This window comes from Polyodon spathula, chromosome 9 (assembly GCF_017654505.1).
Source record: "Polyodon spathula isolate WHYD16114869_AA chromosome 9, ASM1765450v1, whole genome shotgun sequence".
Classification (NCBI taxonomy): domain Eukaryota; kingdom Metazoa; phylum Chordata; class Actinopteri; order Acipenseriformes; family Polyodontidae; genus Polyodon; species Polyodon spathula.
Window position 1 is genome coordinate 2,054,687 of NC_054542.1, and position 17,810 is coordinate 2,072,496.

At 39.8% G+C, this 17,810-nt stretch overlaps 1 protein-coding gene across 1 annotated transcript; it reads left to right on the forward strand.

Annotated features, from left to right (window-relative positions):
* Positions 1-8,014: 8,014 nt before the first annotated feature.
* Positions 8,015-17,592, forward strand: LOC121320769 (E3 ubiquitin-protein ligase TRIM62-like). The gene is made up of 6 exons (XM_041259386.1): positions 8,015-8,595; positions 9,270-9,365; positions 11,709-11,942; positions 13,050-13,072; positions 13,876-14,024; positions 14,578-17,592. Exons 1-6 carry the CDS (start codon positions 8,032-8,034, stop codon positions 15,105-15,107), a joined length of 1,596 nt encoding a protein of 531 aa, XP_041115320.1. The 5' UTR covers positions 8,015-8,031; the 3' UTR covers positions 15,108-17,592.
* Positions 17,593-17,810: the final 218 nt, after the last annotated feature.

Sequence of the window (17,810 nt, forward strand, 5' to 3'; positions counted from 1 at the left end):
TGATGACAGGTGTCCTGACCTAAAAATATGTTCATATTATACTTAGTCGTTTTCCATATGGAAATGAATTCTGTACACATTTTGTTCATGTATACAGTTGTTGCAGTAATTCATAAGTGATTAGAAATGTAAACTGTTTAATGCTAAAGTTTCAAACTATAACACCCCTAGCAGAAATCCACTGCTTTAAATGTTTATTCTGGCAGTTGAGAGAACCTTTTCCTAACATATGGTTGTGATGACAGATCCACAGTGATGGGAGTCATTGTTCTCCAGAAGTGATTAAAACTTGAATTTATTATTTATGCAGGTTAAACTGCATGTGTCAACAAGTCGGGAAAGAGATAGTCAGCACTCGGCTATCCTTTAACTAGATACATCAGTCGTGTTTTACTGCCCTTCTATTAAGAATAAAATCAATCCCCATTTTATTTTTATAAAAATTAAATAAAACAGATTAGTGCACACATGATTTCTGTCTGCAGTTTTTTGATACAAAGCCCATACTTTCAATGCTACAATGTACGTGTTTAACTGTCACAACCTGTTTTTTTTTTTGTTCTTGCATGGCAAATCAGTCAGTCTTTATTATTGTGCAGTTACACAGTGCTTCCTCCAAAAACAAAGCAAATGAGAAAAACTATGGTAATGTAAGTTATTCATTAAACATTTTTAGATACTGTGCATTATTTTTTTTCATCATAGTTGCTTTTGTAAATTCATTTGCAAGTGAACTGTGACATTAGGGCCTTATAGAGCACTATATTTAGAATATTGATTTTGGTTACTGTTAATTCCAGAAACTGTCTCTATATTTATATCCAGCTAAAATGCTTAAGTTCAGAAAATTATTATCCTAACGTTTGATGCAGACACAAGATTAATCATTGGGGTTGCTTGCACAAACCCTTATCCACACATCAATTTTATTGCAATGCGAATTTTATTGCAATACCTGATATCTCTGTTGGCCCAAGTGAGGTTTTGGTACATTCAAATGTGTCATTGTAACAAATCTAAATTCCATATGCAAGTTGATAACCCCTCAGCTCCAAGTTAGTGCCACTGGAATCAAACCCTGTCACTTTTTTACTCTAGCTCTAACCCCAGACAATGCAATATTGAATAATAACATCAGTTCAGTTAGGACTATGTGGTACTTTAGCTTCACAAAAATGCCATAAGCAATGCTCAAATGCAACTTCAAAAATCCAAAATCCGCGGATACCAAAATGTTTTGCTCGATTCTTGTAGATCTCATCAACATCTATTCATAAATAATTATATTTGGGTGATTTTTTTTTTTTGAAGGAAAACTTTCATCCTTAATTAAATCCATCCAGACTGCAAGAACTATATCACTTTAATGTTCTCTTTTTTCAGGAATGTTCTGGTTGTAGCTGTTTTAAAGCTGCAGCTGCAATCAGGTTCCATTTTACACTAAAATGTATAATAGTCCTTGCGATCTGTTTACTGTATTATTTTATTCTTTAGTCCTCTGTGTTCCCTGCTTAAAAAGAAAGCAGGCTTTGTGGACACTGAGTGTCCCATACGGATTAAAAAAGCAGTTTTACTGGGTCTCCTGTCATCCGTCTTGTTCCCTACATTCAGTTTACTGCTTCCTCCTTAAACATGCACAAGATCACTCAAGAGTTACATCCACTCCTGCTGCTTCTTGCAACTGTATGAAAGATAAATACATTTAAGCTCTGCTATAGTTACGGATTGGCCTTTCAACAAATAGCCAGTGACATAATCGGTTATTTTTATATGTATACTGTAGTATCAAGGGATCTGGGGTTGTAAAGAAACAAGCTGTAGTTCAACTTTGGACGGCACTGCTGGGAAGTGGTTGTAAAAACCAAGACAGACTGGGAGATTAGAGTTGCATATTCTTCACTGCCCAGGAAAGGGAAAACCTGGCTGGGGAGAAATAACATTTCATGGTCTCTGGATTGCAACGGAGGCCACTGCACTGGATGGCATAATAGCAGGATTTAAAATTGAACATAAACTCCAATTTAGAAAGAGCTGTTGTGTATTTGGACTTATGACTTTATTACTGTCTTTAAAATACATCCATGTAAGCAGTTCATGCTGTGCTAAACCCAGTTAACAGCAAGGGAGGGAATTGTGCATCTTTAATAGTTCTCAAGTGCAACAGTATTCTGAAAAATTAGAATTAACATGATAGATGTATAATGTAATGCATGTGTACTAATGCATTTCACTGTGATACAAAATAAAACAGCAGCAATGTTGTAATATTGTCCCTGTAATCCCTGTCCCTTGTAATCGGGTACCAGAGCTTACACACATCCCATTGGTCCTCAGCCGCACACCAGAACCAATGGGCACAGACAAACAGCCAATAACAGGGGCACAGAAAGCACTACACTTGCAGGCTACATTTACACATAGACAGAGACAGTCGACCAGCAACTGCAGGGAATACAGAGGGTGAAAGGAACACAATATAATGGGAATAACAGTGCAGTACACAAGACGCAATTACATAGATGCATGGATCGCTACATTGCCCACACCTTAGGCTCTTTTTGTCTGCAGGGCGCATTGCCCAAGAGTACAGCTCTGTAGTTGGGGCAACCTCCTGTACAGGTTTTCCACAGACCTACAGTGGCGGTGGTATCCTGTCAGGGCGCAGCTGGCAAGTGACTCCTTAAGCTTGCTTTCAAAGTTGCAGCCCTGGTCGGAATGGAGCTCTTGTGGGACCCCAAACCAGAAGAACCCGCCGCTGAGTGCGACCGCTACCGTCTGTGCCTTCTAGTTTGGCAGTGTGTAGGCTTCTGGCCACTCGGTGAAGTAATCCATTGCTGCCAAAACAAACTGGATCCCGCTGTCTGAGGTGGGAAAGGGTTCCAACACATCAATGGCCACCCTCTCCATTGGTTCACAGACCTGTTACTGTTGCAGAGGGGTGTGTGACTGCTTGCCAGGACTGTTCTTGGCAGTGCAATTGTGGCACTGCCAGCATTAAGTTTCCACGTTGCGGCAGCAGCATCCCAGTAGTATCGGTTGCAGAGGCGTGCCAGCATGTTATTGATGCCGAAGTGCCCCACTCCGGGCGAGCCGTGGTTAGCTTGGAGCACAGTGTGTGGGAGTGAAGTGGGCACCACCAGTTGTAGGCGAGCTTCCCCACTGTCATTTCCAGAGGAGCCCACTGGGACCACAGTCCTTCGCGGTCTGGGAGAGCACAGCTTCCTCATTCCAGTCAGGCCTCTCAGTGTCTATCGCTCCCTTGCCTCTTGCCTTTCACAGTAGCGGCACCTCACCTCACTGCACAGTCTCCTGGCAGGGCGTCAGCATTGCCGTTCTTCACCCCTGCTCGGTATCGGATGTCTAGCTCATGACTGGAGCATCTCCAGCCAGCAGGCTATTTGTCTTTTGGGTTCCTTGAAGCGCATCAGTGTCCAGGATGAAGGGGGCTGTCACAGAGGGGGTGGCAATTACAGGGGCGCTGGGCAAAGGCATCTGTGTTCAATGGCCCACTTGAAGTGTCAGTCTTTGTCCAGAGGTGGTGCAGGGGGCTAGCAATGATTGCGAATCCTTTTACGAACCCTTGTAGTAGGAAGCGAGTCCCAGGAAACTTCGGATCTGCCGTGTGTTGGCTGGGGTGGGCCACTGCTGCACAGTGGAGATTTTCTCAGGGTCTGTGGCGATTCCTTCTTTGCTGACCCAATGACCAAGGAAGGTAGTCTGTATCCTGAATAGGTTGCACTTGTTGGGATGTAGTCGCAGTTCAGCACTTTGGATCCTCTGTAGCACCCGCAGCAGGTGGGACAGAGCCTCAGAGAAGGTTGGGGCTTGCATTAGCAGGTCATTCAGGTATACAACACACTCCCATCAGGGGATGCTGTTCAATACCCTCTCCATCAGCCGCTCAAACGTGGAACAACCTGAATGGCATGACAGTAAACTGCCAGAGGCCCTGTCCTGTAAAGCAGTCTTTGCCTTAACGTCAGGGGCAGGCTCCACTTGCCAGTAGCCACTTCTTAGGTTTAGAAAGCTAAACCATGAGGATCCGACGATAAGATCCAGCGACTCATCAGTGCGGGGAAGTGGGTATGAATCCTTTCTGGTTACCTCGTTCAGCTGGCGATAGTCAATGCAGAAGTGCAGACCCCCATCTTTCTTTCCAACTAAGACGACAGATGCACCCCAGGGGCTGTTGGACAGCTTGATCACTCCCGCCTCCCACATTTCCTGTAGGGTCTTCCCAGCCACCTCGTATCTGAACAGGGGTAGTCAGTGCGGTGGCTCTAAACTCAGCCGGAAGTGCCGGTGTCAATTGATGTTGGACCAGGCCGGTCCATCCCCCATCTTTGGGCTGGACTGCAAAGAGGTGCTCAAACTCATGTAAGAGTGCACATAGTTGGTTACGCTCTTGAGCATTGTATCCCTCTTGGTTGCATTGGTACACCCCCTCCATAGCCTCACTGAGGCGGCTCATTGCCCTGGGTGTGTGTCGTTTGCAGGAGCCCTTAAAAGAGCTGACGCTTCCTGGGATCTGGTGGGTGGTGAATGGCGGCTGTCACCACTCTTTATGCTTTTCTCTTGGTGCGCGCTGTTGGCAAGAGCCCTTAAAAAGACTGGCATTTTCAGGAGCGTTTCAAAGGTCTGGCAGGTACCACAGTTCCCACGCTGTGTGGGGTGGCTGATTCATCTAGCAGGAGTGGTGGGCCCTCTCCAAAGGTCCCCGTCTCTTTTGTCAGATCTAGCCGCCCTCTCACCTGCTGAAGGAAGTCCAGATCCAGGAAGCACTGGTCCTGAATGTCCCAGACCTCCTGGTTGAAGACAGTCTCCCCCAGGCGCAGCTGCAGTATCCCTCTCCCTCGCATTGGGGATAGTTGTCCTGTCATCGTCCGTAGTTGCACTGCTGTGGTTGCCACTTTAGCCCAGTTGGACTGGCCAGCCTGCTGAAGGATGTCGGGTCTGAGCAGGGTGACGGTGGCTCCAGTGTCTATCAGTGCAATGCAGTGCACACCCTCCACCTTGCAGTTCCGATGGAGATGTGCCCCGATACTGGTTCTCCCCACGATGACTGATGCGCTGGTGTTTGGTTTGGGCTTGAAGACCCAGGCCGAGGTTTCCCCTTCTACCTTGGCTGGCTTACACACATCCCATTGGTTCTCAGCTGCACACCAGGACCAATGGGCAAAGACAAACAATAGAGGGGGAAAGGAACACAATAAAATGGGAATTACAGTACAGTACACAAAACACAATTACATAGATGCATGGATTGCTACAATACATTACAATGCCTGTTATGTCAGCGATGTTGTTATTGACATCATCCTATTTCAAGGTTTTATAATCTTTATTATCCTTAAATTTTGATCTTTTCACATGACACATTCAGAGTTTAAACTTCTATCTTGTAGACCAAGATGTTTTGTTTAATTGTACTGGTACCAGTATTAATACATTTATATTATGAACCTATGTTTTAAGACTCTGTTTGTTGTGAACAGTAGTGTACAGCATTTAACTTGACGAATTTGCTACTAACCGAAATACCTTTCTACTTGATTTAGTTTTGAGTTTATTAAAAACAAAAAATGAAGCAACCATTTCCTGTTTTAGTCTATATACTATACAATAAAGATATTCTGCTTTTAATAATCAAAGACTATAGCTGGAACCTAAATCTACAAATTATATTTTAACAAGAGCAAATGATCCTGTTTTAGTAAAATTGTTATTTTTTCTATAATTAGATAAAGTCATGGACTGTAAATGCACAAGAGATAAAAAAAATGTTTTTTATTTATAAGTGTGAGACTGGGACATTTTTGTTGGCTTATTGTCAACCCTGACAATAAGCCAACATTAACTGGATAATAAATAAGAGGGAGCCAGTCTTGTTAGTCGCTCCTCACTGATCCTAAAGGTTTCGTATTTGTAAGAGTGGGGGAAATAGCGTAAGAGGATCTCTCCACCTACAGTGGAGCAGCGATCTGCGGTCCAAAACAACATCAATGTTTCCGCAATCCTTTGCAATTTGAGGCTAGATGCAGGAAGATTGAAGGAGGGAAACCTTCAGGTTTGAGGTCCGCACAGTTGAGTGGAAGGAATTTTATACTGGGCTGCGATCCAAAATCAGTGCACGATTTACAGGTATTATCATACCTCAGCCACCTGTTGCACAGGGGTTCTACCTACCCTCCATCAATGTTCTCATTGCTGCAATCTCCATCTGGCTACCTGGCAGGGAGGGTCACATTGTAGGTCCCTCCCGTAGAGTGTTTGGTGGGGCTACCACCTAAGATCCCCAGGGAAACATTGTCCCTTATGGGAGCCTTAACCTGGTAACCAACAAATCAGGTTACCACAGTCAGACCCTGAGTACAGATTAGAGAAATGTCTACTGCATATCTAATGCAGGTGATCTAAGTAAGGAGATCACAACATAAAAACAAAACAAAAAAGTTTAAACTGGATCTCATTCTGCATCAAGTTTGGTTGTAACCTTAGAATGAAATGATTTTCAGGATCCATCAAAACTCCTGAGTAAGGTTAATATACCTTGACACGAATGAGGTATGGCAGCCGACGACCTAACAAGGTTCCACTTCTTTCAGCAAAATATAAGAAACTGCGGTTGCAGTGGGCTAAGGAACGAAAACACTGGAGGATTGGAAAAACGTTGCCAGGTCTGATGAATCCCGGTTCCTGTTGTTTCACACTGATGGGAGGACTAGGGTATGGAGAAAATCACATGAGTACATGCATCCATCATGCCACGTTTCAACGTTGCAGGCTGGTGGTGGTGGTGTGATGGTGTGGGGTGTGTTTTCATGGCACACATTGGGCCCCTTGATAAAAGTGGAGCAATGTTTGAATGCCACAGGATATCTGAACATCATTGCCAATCAGGTGCATCCCTTCATGGCAGCAGTGTATCCATCTGCTAATGGATTTTTTCAGCAGGGTAATGCCCCATGCCAAAAGGTTAGGATTGTCCAGGAATGGTTCCATGAACATGACTGTGAATTCAGCTTACTGCAGTGGCCTGCCCAGTCACCAGATCTCAATTCAATTGAGATGGAACGAGTTATTCGGAGTAGAGATCCACTACCAGCCAACTTGACACAACTGTGGGAAGCATTGGAGTCAACATGGGCCAGCATCCCTGTGGAATGCTTTCAACACCTTGTAGAGTCCAAGCTCTGACGAATTGAGGCTGTTCTGAGGGCAAAAAGGGGTGCAACTCAATATTAAGAAGGTGTTCCTAATGTTTTGTCCACTCAGTGTATGTGGTTGGAAGATGAAGATTACCTGTAATGTGGTTTCTTCATAGTATGATGAACTCCACACATCTATATCCCACCCTCCTTTTTATCTTTTCTTTACTGTTCTTCTTTCAAAGTTTGGACAATGAACTGATTATGACAGCGGCTTTTATGGAGGAAGTGATATGGGATTTGGTGCTGGAAAAGATCACAAAGAGGATCTCTGGCAAAGAGATCAGTTTTATTATCTCCTGACCAAGCATTATGGAGACTGGGAGTTTAGCTGGTGTGTGGAGTTCATCATACTATGAAGAAACCATATTAAAGGTAATCTTCATATTGTATTAAATATATCTGCAAAGCCTTTTCCATATACATCATTCTGTACACCTTTAATCTTGTACATGTATACACATTTTTCAGTAATTTATAAAAAGTGCTTGGAAATTAAATGAGAACTATTTAGTGCTAAAGTTTGAACTATAACACCCCTAAAAGAAATCCACAACTGCTTTACTGCTGTAAATACAGTAATTCTGGCAATTGAGGAAAAGTTTTCCCTAACAACATACAATTGTCAAAATGACAGTGATGGCAGTCTGCTTGAAACCTAAGTCCACAGTCATGGGTCATTTTTCTCATAAGTGATTAAAACTTGAATTTATTATTAATGCAGGTTAAACAGCATCTGTCAATGAGTCAGGAAAGAAATATTATACAGACTGGTTTATTCTCTTACAAGTGAGACCTGTCAAGAAGAGTGCCTTTGCTTGTGATGGCTGGTTTTATGAAATCTGTCAATATCTTTAAAGATGAATTAACTTGTTTTATGTGCCTTCAGGTATTTACATATCCAGTTTCGCTCAAATGCTCGCACAGTTTCTGCCTCAAATGCATTCAGGATCATCTGAAGTACAAAGCAGCGGCTGACAAGTACAGTTGCCCCGAATGCCACGCTGAGTTTGAGGTGAAGCCAAGACTAGTGAAGAATGGAGAGCTGTCTGAGAAGGTGCAGCAGCATGCAAGGTGTCAGCAGAAAGGCATTACCTGTGATTATTGTCTGGAAGAAGAGGCCCCCGCTGTGATGAGCTGCCTTCAGTGTGAAGCCTTCTTCTGCATGGCCCACCTCCGTCCCCACAGCGAGAAGATGTATCTGAAAGAACACGTCCTGGTGGAGCCTGCAGAGGCAATGTCCTTGAGAAAGTGTCCTGAGCACAAAGAAATCCTGACGATCTTCTGTAGAGAGCATCGCACTTGCATCTGCATGCTCTGCTGTAACGTGGACGAGCACAAGCAGCACACAGTGTGTACCATAGAGGAAGCAAAAAAAGAAGCAGAGGTAAGGAGGTTTGAATAAAGAGGGCAGAGGTTTGAATAGGATTGGGGACAGGGCTGTTGAATATTTGTGGTTTCAAACAAGTACAATTTACTATGAGCTGAATCACTTTACAGACAAACCATAAGCTCATGTGTGACTGATAAAGCCAAGTAAAGCCCTGAAATTACCACAATGCTATTCAGTTGGAGGATTGTTTTTTATTACCAAATAAACATCAAGCTTTTATTTGTGCTGTTGCCTTGGTAACCTTGAATTTACACTTCAAGTTTTAAATGCACTATCACCTATGCATACTATTCCAATATAAACTTCCTACTTCCTGGCTAATATCATACTTTTATCCAACTAAAATGCTTTGGTTCAGAAAAAGTTCTTCTCCTAACATTTGATGCACCACCCCCTTATCCATACGTCAGTTTTCTTACAATTTTATCTCAAAACTGTCTATCAGTTAACTGATACCTCTGGTGGTGTTGCTAAAATGTCTTCACTTTTTATTTTATTTATAAATGTTTGTGTAAGGTGCTCTGTTCATGACACTGAAAGTTGAAGGCCTCCTATCTACAGAGCGGGTAGAACAGGGACAGTGGCAATTGGAGCTTCCCTCTCACTTAAAACAGCCTATAAAACCAACTTCACATCCCATTGACAGTGTCAAATGTCTTCTTTACCAGGATTCCCTTGTTGAGAAATTACAGGACCTTAATACAAAGAAGATTAAAATAAAGGATACAATAAAACAGCTTCGAGAAATACACTCTCATTCACAGGTAAGCAACTTTTTTGTTTGTTTTACTGTAAGGCCAATCCATACCTCTCAGCCAAGAGCTCCTGCTCAATGTTTTCCATGTTTAGTTCATACAGGCCCATGTTAAAAGGTGTAAAATATTCTGAGCTGGTTTGGCGGCACAGTGACCCGCCTGCTTAAATCTCTACCATGTGGAGAACAAGGTTGTTTTATGGCTAAGAACCCAGTGGGTTTGGGAGGAAAATTGTCTGGGGATAGTTTATCACATCACACTTCAGCAACCCCTGTCAGGCACCCACGAGGCCAGGTGGAGGCTAGCCAGGCTGGACCTCAAAGACTTGATATCAGTTTGCTTAGGTTAGAAGCAGCTCAGCTGGTGAGAAAAGACGATTGGTTTGACATGGAGAAATGGTTGTTGCCTGTTCAGTCCTTCTGATCATTAAGAGGATTTAAAAGGTTAAGGAAACTTTTGAATTGGAAATTTCAAACTGGGTTGAGAAAAGGGTATACAGATATCTATGACCCTAAAACTTTAAAGAATTCTATGCCAGGCTTGTATATAATTTCATGCCAAAATTGTGGGTGGGGGGCATATTAAGTTTTGGTTGAGTTGGCACAGAATGGCTAGCGCTGGTTAGTATTTTATAAGCAAAGAAACCCTAAATAAGCAAATAATGTTTTAACATTGCAAAGACATAACTACAAAGTAAAAACACGTACACACCAAAGTATATATTCAAATTAGGGATGTCACTCGATTTAAATTTTTGATCAGTTAATTTATGGGCATTAGTTGATTAACTGATACATTCATCTGTGCACATTTTTAATAAAGATAACAATCTTATAGTGGTTGCCCTGCATGTAATACTAAGCAATCAATAGAATTATATATATATATATATATATATATATATATATATATATATATATATATATATATATATATATATATAAAATATCAATCCATATATTTCTAACATTGATGTATATATATCCCAAAGTTAATATATTGCCTGTTTGGCACCCCATAGTACCGCACTATTGAGATGACCCTGTGCTGGCCCCGTGGCTTCGGTTCGTTCCTTTGTTTAGAGATGCCATTTTATTAAAAATATATAAAAACTTCAGAAAAAAAAACTCTTGTCATTAACTTTATTACACGGTGGAGTTGATACCATACCACGCCCACTACAACATGAAAAACAGAGTGCACCAATGAAGGGCAAGATCGACTGAGAATAAAACCCGCCCCAGTGTCAATCTTTCTGTTGCACCAATTAGAAAAGCTACTTGGAGGCAATTGCCAAACCCCTTCCTTTTTATAATACCTGTCCTTACTCTGGCTCCACAGCAGTCTGATATGTGTGTATATGAGACTGACTGTATATGATGATAAATTACTAAAATCAATACATTCAGAATATGCATTTGGTGAAATTTGTCACGTGACCGATTATGTCTAGCATATTATTCAACATTTAAGCACTTCTTTGGAGTTTATATGTTTTAAACATTTAAAATTCCCATCCCTAAGAATGGCCCTGTATACTAACATGAATGTATCTGATTAATTATTCCTTTTTAACCCCCATGTCCCAAAGGTTTTTATTTTTAGGGATTAGAATTACAGATGATAATAATGTGTCTTGTTTGATACCATCGACACCTTTCCGAGGTTAATGGATATATCCAAAAGTTACTGAACTGTATGCACTGGCAGTTTTCATTAAAATGTGAAGGGGAAAACATGGTGATGTCATGTAGGTGATATGTCATTGCTGTGAATTATCACTAGGGTTCCGCAAAAGTGTTATTCTCTCTCTGTCCTTCACAATTTATATTTACAACTCTCTTTGCTTTATGCAGTTTATCCATTATACAGTATTACTGACATAGACCTTATCACAGTCTTTAGTACATTATGTTTTGTGTATGAACAGTACCATAATTCAAATGAAAAGTGTTCTTATGGTGATCATTGTACAGTAAAATAAAAGGTAAACAGGTTCTCTTAATCCTACAAGTACAAAATGCTGAAAAATATATATATTTTTCTGATTTATTTACTTACAGTATCATCAAAGCCCCAACCGTGCATTTTAGATTGTCTTCAGATACATTGAGTTACAAATCCAGTGCTTGCACTGCCATCCAAATAATGGTATCATCATAGTGACTCACTGCAGTACTAAATGTAGATGTTTCAGTGAGCAGTCTCCTGGTTTTGGGATGAGCCAGAGCAATGAAATTGCTGTATAGTTTGCCATGGTTTTGTTCCACAGTTAGGTATAAGACTGTAAGATACTTCTGGAACCTATTAAACTGGTCATGCCAGCTTGATGTGGATTACTGTTTTTTACAGGATGCATATTCAGCCTTCCATGAAAAAGCAGTTAATCATTATAAACAGATAAAAGCTCTCATTGAAGAAGATGAACTACAGGCTCTACAGTTCATTGAGTCTGAAAGGCAGGTTGCCATTTCACATATCGAATCCCAGACCAATGAGCAGGTGGAGGAGCTAGATGATGTGGAAAGAGCTCTCCAACAGATTCATCACCTTTTAAACCAGACTGACACTTTAAGGTTCCTCAAGGTAAACCCTTTTTTTCCTCTCGTTGCTTTCCTGTAGACATTCAGTACACAACTTCTCAGAATTCCCTAAAACCACAAGACCTGTATTTTCCTTAGCTATTGTTCACCATGCCACAATTGAATACTGAGCAAAACATTGAACAATATATTTAATTTAAATATGTTATATCCTGATAATGCTTCTGATGCTGTTTTACAATCCTATTTAGAATTGCTCTTCACATGTATTAGGGGTGGGGTGAGGAATCTATAAAAAGAATAATAAAATAATTCTTTTAAATAATTCTTATGCCTAGCTCTGTTATATTATTATTTATTTATTTATTTATTTATTTATTTATTTATTTCTTAGCAGACGCCTTTACCAAGGGCAATTTACAGTTGTACACACAAAATACATCTACAAAATTACAGTACAATTAAGAGCATGAAACAAAATGCAATGACTTCAGTACGAATAAGAGCAAATACAAAACTCAGCACAATTTGATATCAGGGCAGTTCAAGAGCAGATAACTGTGTTGATAGATACATCAGGGTTTGATACGAGTGCAAGTGAAATCCAAAATACTACAGATTGGGTTAAGTGCAGGATTAAATACAGTAAAATAGGGAGCAAATAAGTGCAAGTTAAATGGCATTAAGGGCAGAGTGCCATATTGTCCAGAAAGGAAGAGTTGACTTTTCCAGGTGTTGTCTGAAGAGGTGTGTCTTGAGGAGGTGCCGGAAGGAGGTCAGGGACTGGGCAGTCCTGATATCCATAGAAAGGTCGTTCCACCACTGCAGGGACGAGGGTTGAGGAGCGGGCTCTGGAGACAGAGGAGTGTAGAGGAGGTACAGCCAGTCTTCTTGTGCAGGCGGAGCAGAGAGGTCGGGTGGGGTGGGTGTAGGGAGAGATGAGGGTCTGGATGTAGTTGGGTGCAGTCTGGTCAAGGTCTTGAACTGGATGCGAGCGGTGATCGGGAGCCAATGGGGTAGCATGGGAGAAGAGAGGCAGAGAGAACACCATGCGAGTAGCAGAGTTCTTAATGAATTATAGATACAAATGTCTCAGTCCTAGGCATGTCAGATAAATAATAAATAGTGCATCATCAATTTTCTTTTTTAGGGTGTGAACTGCAATGAATATAGGTAAGTGCTGGTTGCTCAAATGTATTTATTTATTTCAGGGCAAGATAACACATTGGGTGTAGGGCAGGGGTTCTTAAACTTTTTTTTTTTTTTTACCCGAGGCCCACCTCTTTTGGCTGCCTTGCTATTAGCACTTAAGAAAAATGACAAAACCTAAAACACTACATAAACAATCTAAATTGTTCTTTTTTTCATTTGAATCAAATTCTTTCTTCATTAGTATTTTATTATTGCTTTTCATTATTACATATAAACAATACATAGAATGTCGTTGCTCACGCGGCCCACTTGGGATTGTGTCCTCAGTTTGGGAACCCCTGATATAGAGTGTCTCTCATGAAGAGATGTTATGCTGTTCAGTGGGGAGGGGGAGGAGGGCAAGAGACGTTCTGTCTGTTCAAATTATTTATTTTAGAAGTGGAGACTCCCTGCACGCAGCATATATTAGCTTATTTTAAATCACAAAAAAACAAACATTGTACTCATAATATTATTAATCATTAGTGCTGCGCATATGTTCTAAGGGTGACTTCTATACACCAGAATTATGAATTATAATCCTATTTACAGCACACGTCCAGTTTTTCATTTAAAATGTCAATTCTTCAGTATTGGAATTGTTCTGGGAGCATTCTTTTGTTTGATGGTACAGCGAGTCTGGTGCTTAACTGCACAGATTTTTTGCAGGTTCTAAAATGAAAAAAAGTTCATTGTAGATCAGAAGACCACCCATCTGCTTTATCTGAGATCTTTATTCAAGAATAATTAGTCTCTTGAAAATGCTAACACGCTTTTATTTTTAGAATGCACTCCTTACTGAGGAAGCAACAGCTAATTGTTCATGAAACAGTCGTCGACGAAGAAAAACTTTCATCCTTAATTAAATCCATTACTAAGCTTTCAGACAGTTTAACAAAACAGACTGCCTCTGTCAGGAAGGCTTTTTTGTCATGTAAGTACTGTATCATTTTAATGCTCACTTTTTTCAGGATTGTTCTGGTTGTAGCCGTTTTAAAGCTGCAGCTGCAATCAGGTTCCTTTACGTTGAAATATATAATAGTCCTTGGGATCTGTTCAGTGTACTTTTTCATTCTTTAGTCATCTGTATGCTCTGCTTTTAATAAGAAAGCAGGCCTTGTGGACACTGACAGTGTCCCATACAGATTAAAAAAGATTTTATCCGGATCTCCAATCATCCTTGTTACATTCCCAACTACAGGTTTTGTTTCCTCCTTAAAAACATACAGAATATCACCCAAGACTTAGACTTACTTCTGCTTGGGGGGAGGGGGGGGCACATGGAGTGCTGCATTGGCCTTTCTACAGAATACAATTCATAAATAAAACAGACATTTGCATAATCAGTTATTTTAAGTGGTTATTTTTATATGTATACCACCACATGTGGTTCATGTTAAGGTACTTCACTCACAATATTGCTTTATAAATGGAACTTTTCTGTGTATTGGACCTCTTGACCACAACTTTTTACTTTTTCTCAATAGATGCAACAACTGTCACTTTGGACCCTGGAACTGCAAATGAAAATCTAATTTTATCAGAAAATGGAACCATTGTGCGCTACACAGACGAGCCTGTGAAATCCCCGTACAATCCCAAGAGGTTTGATGACACCTTGTACGTGTTGGGATGCGAGGGGTTCAACTTTGGACGGCACTACTGGGAAGTGGTTGTAAAAAGCAAGACAGACTGGGAGATTGGAGTTGCATATTCTTCACTGCCCAGGAAAGGGAAAACCTGGCTGGGGAGAAACAACATTTCATGGTCTCTGGATTGCAGCAGAGGCCAGTGCACAGGATGGCATGATAATAGGTCAATAAAACTGAACATGAACTCCAATCTAGAAAGAGTCGGTGTGTATTTGGATTACACAGGGGGGGTGTTGTCTTTTTATGATGCTGAAAAGATGACTCTTTTACTTTCTTTTTATAGTAAATTCACTGAAGCCGTTCATGCTGTGCTCAACCCGTGTAACAGCAAAGGAGGGAATGATGCACCTTTAATAGTTCTCTAGCTCAACGGTAATCTGAAAAACTAGAATTAACATAAGCGCATAAAGCAATGCATGTGTACTAATGCATTTGACTATGATAATATTCAAAAATAAAACAGCAGTAATGTCATACTTCAGGACACTATAGTTCTTATTGTCCCTGAGGTGTCATTTTTTTCTAAGTCTGAAAGTGCAAAATGATGACATGATATTACAATGCCATTATTTGCCAGTGATGTTGTTATTGACTATGTCTCAGTTTTACAATCTTTATTATCCTACAATTCTGATATTTTTCACGTGATACATTCAGCGTTTAAAATGATAGCTTTCAGCCCAAGAGAGTTTTTTGTTTAATTGTGTTGGTACCAATGTTAATACATTTACAGTATATTGTGAACTTATGTGTTTAAGACTCTGTCTGTTGTGAACAGTGTAGTGTACAACATTTAACTTGACGAATTTGTTCCTAATCTGTGTTAACCGAAACACCTTTCTACTTTGATTTAGTTTTCAGTTTATTAAAAACAGAAAATGAAGCAACTGTTTCCTGTTTTAGTCTATCTCTATACAATCAAAGTATTCTGCTCTTAATAATCAAAGACTATAGCTGAAACCAAAGTCCACAAATTATCTTTTAACAAGTGCTAATGATCCTGATTTAATAAAATAAGTTATCTTTTGTATAACTAGATATGAATATGGAAATGCACAAGAGAAAAAAAAAATGTGTTATTTATAAGTGAGACTGGGACAATTTGTATACCAGAAATATTATAATATTGAACTGTTGTTTTCAGGAAATGCTGCCTGTCAAATGGAAATACATGGACTGAATAGCTTTGTATTAAATAATGCATTTTTCTCTGGTATGTTTATTTTTAGATTTTATTTTGATGCAGATGAGGTTAGAAATCTTGGAGTGTCTTTGGTCACACGGATGACATTTTAGACCAACATTAAAGCTGTGACAAACACAGTTTACCATTTTTGTAATCTTGCTAAGATTAGGTCTTATCTATCTGAGTGAGATGTTGAGACACTGGTTCATGCGTTCATGACTTTTAGACTCTACTATTGTAATGCATTATTTATTAGCTTAATTTCTAATTCCATACGCAGATTGCAGTTCATACATATTCTGGATGCCCAGCTACTGACAACAATTGGCATGCATCAGCCTATCATGCAAATCTCTCTTCACTGGCTACCAATCCACATATTAATTAAGATTCTGCTTTTAACTTACGTTAGAGATCAAGCCCCACCTACACCTAACCAGCTCTTTCGCTCTCTTTGATCGTCAAATCAGGGTCTGCTTGCAAGCTTTGAGATAGACACATAGACAGTCTTCAGTTGCTATGCTCTAAAGCTCTGGAATGGTCTTCCTCGTCTAGTTGCGATTCAAAGACTCTCCTAGTTTATATATCACTTTAAGACCTACGTATCTGCATTGGCATGTAACAATGCCTGACCTTAACTACTGAACATTTTGGCAGCTTTTATTTTGACGTGATTTTTTATTGTTTTTCTTAAGGTCTTTGGGTGGTTTTGAATGTAAAACATACTATACAAGTGTAATGTTGTTGTAGATAGATATTGTTTACCTAAATTAGAATAGAAGTAATTGGGAAGCAATGGTGCAGTAATGTTTTGCAGGGTCTTTCATAGTGTTCCTGTGGCCATTGAATTTTATTTCTAGTACAGTATTAGCCCCTCTGTATTTGTTCTACAGCTATACATGCTTTTCTTTAAGAACTATATATAAAAGCATGCCTAAATGGTGAAAAGGGGGTATTTGTTTGACATGCTGTAAGCATCTCTTGCCTTGCATTACTTGAAAGAACTTAATTTCTTTCTGATGTCCGTGATGATGCTTTACCCTAAGCATTTTAATGACTCATTAAAACATTAGGTCTTAATCAAAACCTTTTAGAACATATTTCTAATATAAATGGATCCATAAACTGAAGCGGTGACTAGAAACATACCATGCCTTACATTTAGATTGACACAAACACCTGTGAAGTTGACATGATTCAATTTTTTTAAAATATATATTTCAGATGAATTATTTTCCTGCCTTTTGGAGAGAAATGAAAGATTCCAAAGGATGCAATTTATATAGCACAAGATAGATGCTTATTTATAGGCTCATCCTTATGATCACTTTGAAGAAACACACATCAGTCATATGAGGGAAACATGCTAACATTTACAGAAATAATAAAGTAATTTATAGAAGCATGTTATAACCAATTAAAACGCAATATAAAAACACTGATCTCTACCTTCTTGCCTGACTTGTCCCACTATCTTTATTTTTGTATAGAAGCCTATTTTCATTAAGGCAAGATGAAATCCAAAAAGTGATATGCTTTCCAAGTGCATTAACATTTCTGAATAGTACATTTCTGTAAATTAAAAAGGCATCTGCTGCTGTATCTGGCTGATATTTAGCCTATCACTATTTTACCAAAAATGTAAACCATCCCTTTAATTTGGGAATCAGCACGGTAGACTGTGTAATAAATAATACATTCATGTGTGAAAAGTGGCTTTTATTACTTATACAACAAATATTCTGGGTTACATACAGTATCTCTGGTGAAAGACAATCTGGCCACTAGAACTGGAGAGCTGCTTCTCAGTTCAGTGCCTTCGCTGAGTATTGAATTAAAACACGTTTGAATAATTGAACACTTCAAGATCAATGATCTAAAC

Bases quoted from the DNA above. Each gene is read 5' to 3' on its own strand.
- LOC121320769 (XM_041259386.1), top strand. From the start codon at position 8,032: ATGGCTGGTTTTATGAAATCTGTCAATATCTTTAAAGATGAATTAACT. The intron at 13,073-13,875 runs GTAAGTGCTGGT...TTTTATTTTTAG, and splicing joins GTGAACTGCAATGAATATAG to AATGCACTCCTTACTGAGGA. The intron at 14,025-14,577 runs GTAAGTACTGTA...TTTTCTCAATAG, and splicing joins CAGGAAGGCTTTTTTGTCAT to ATGCAACAACTGTCACTTTG.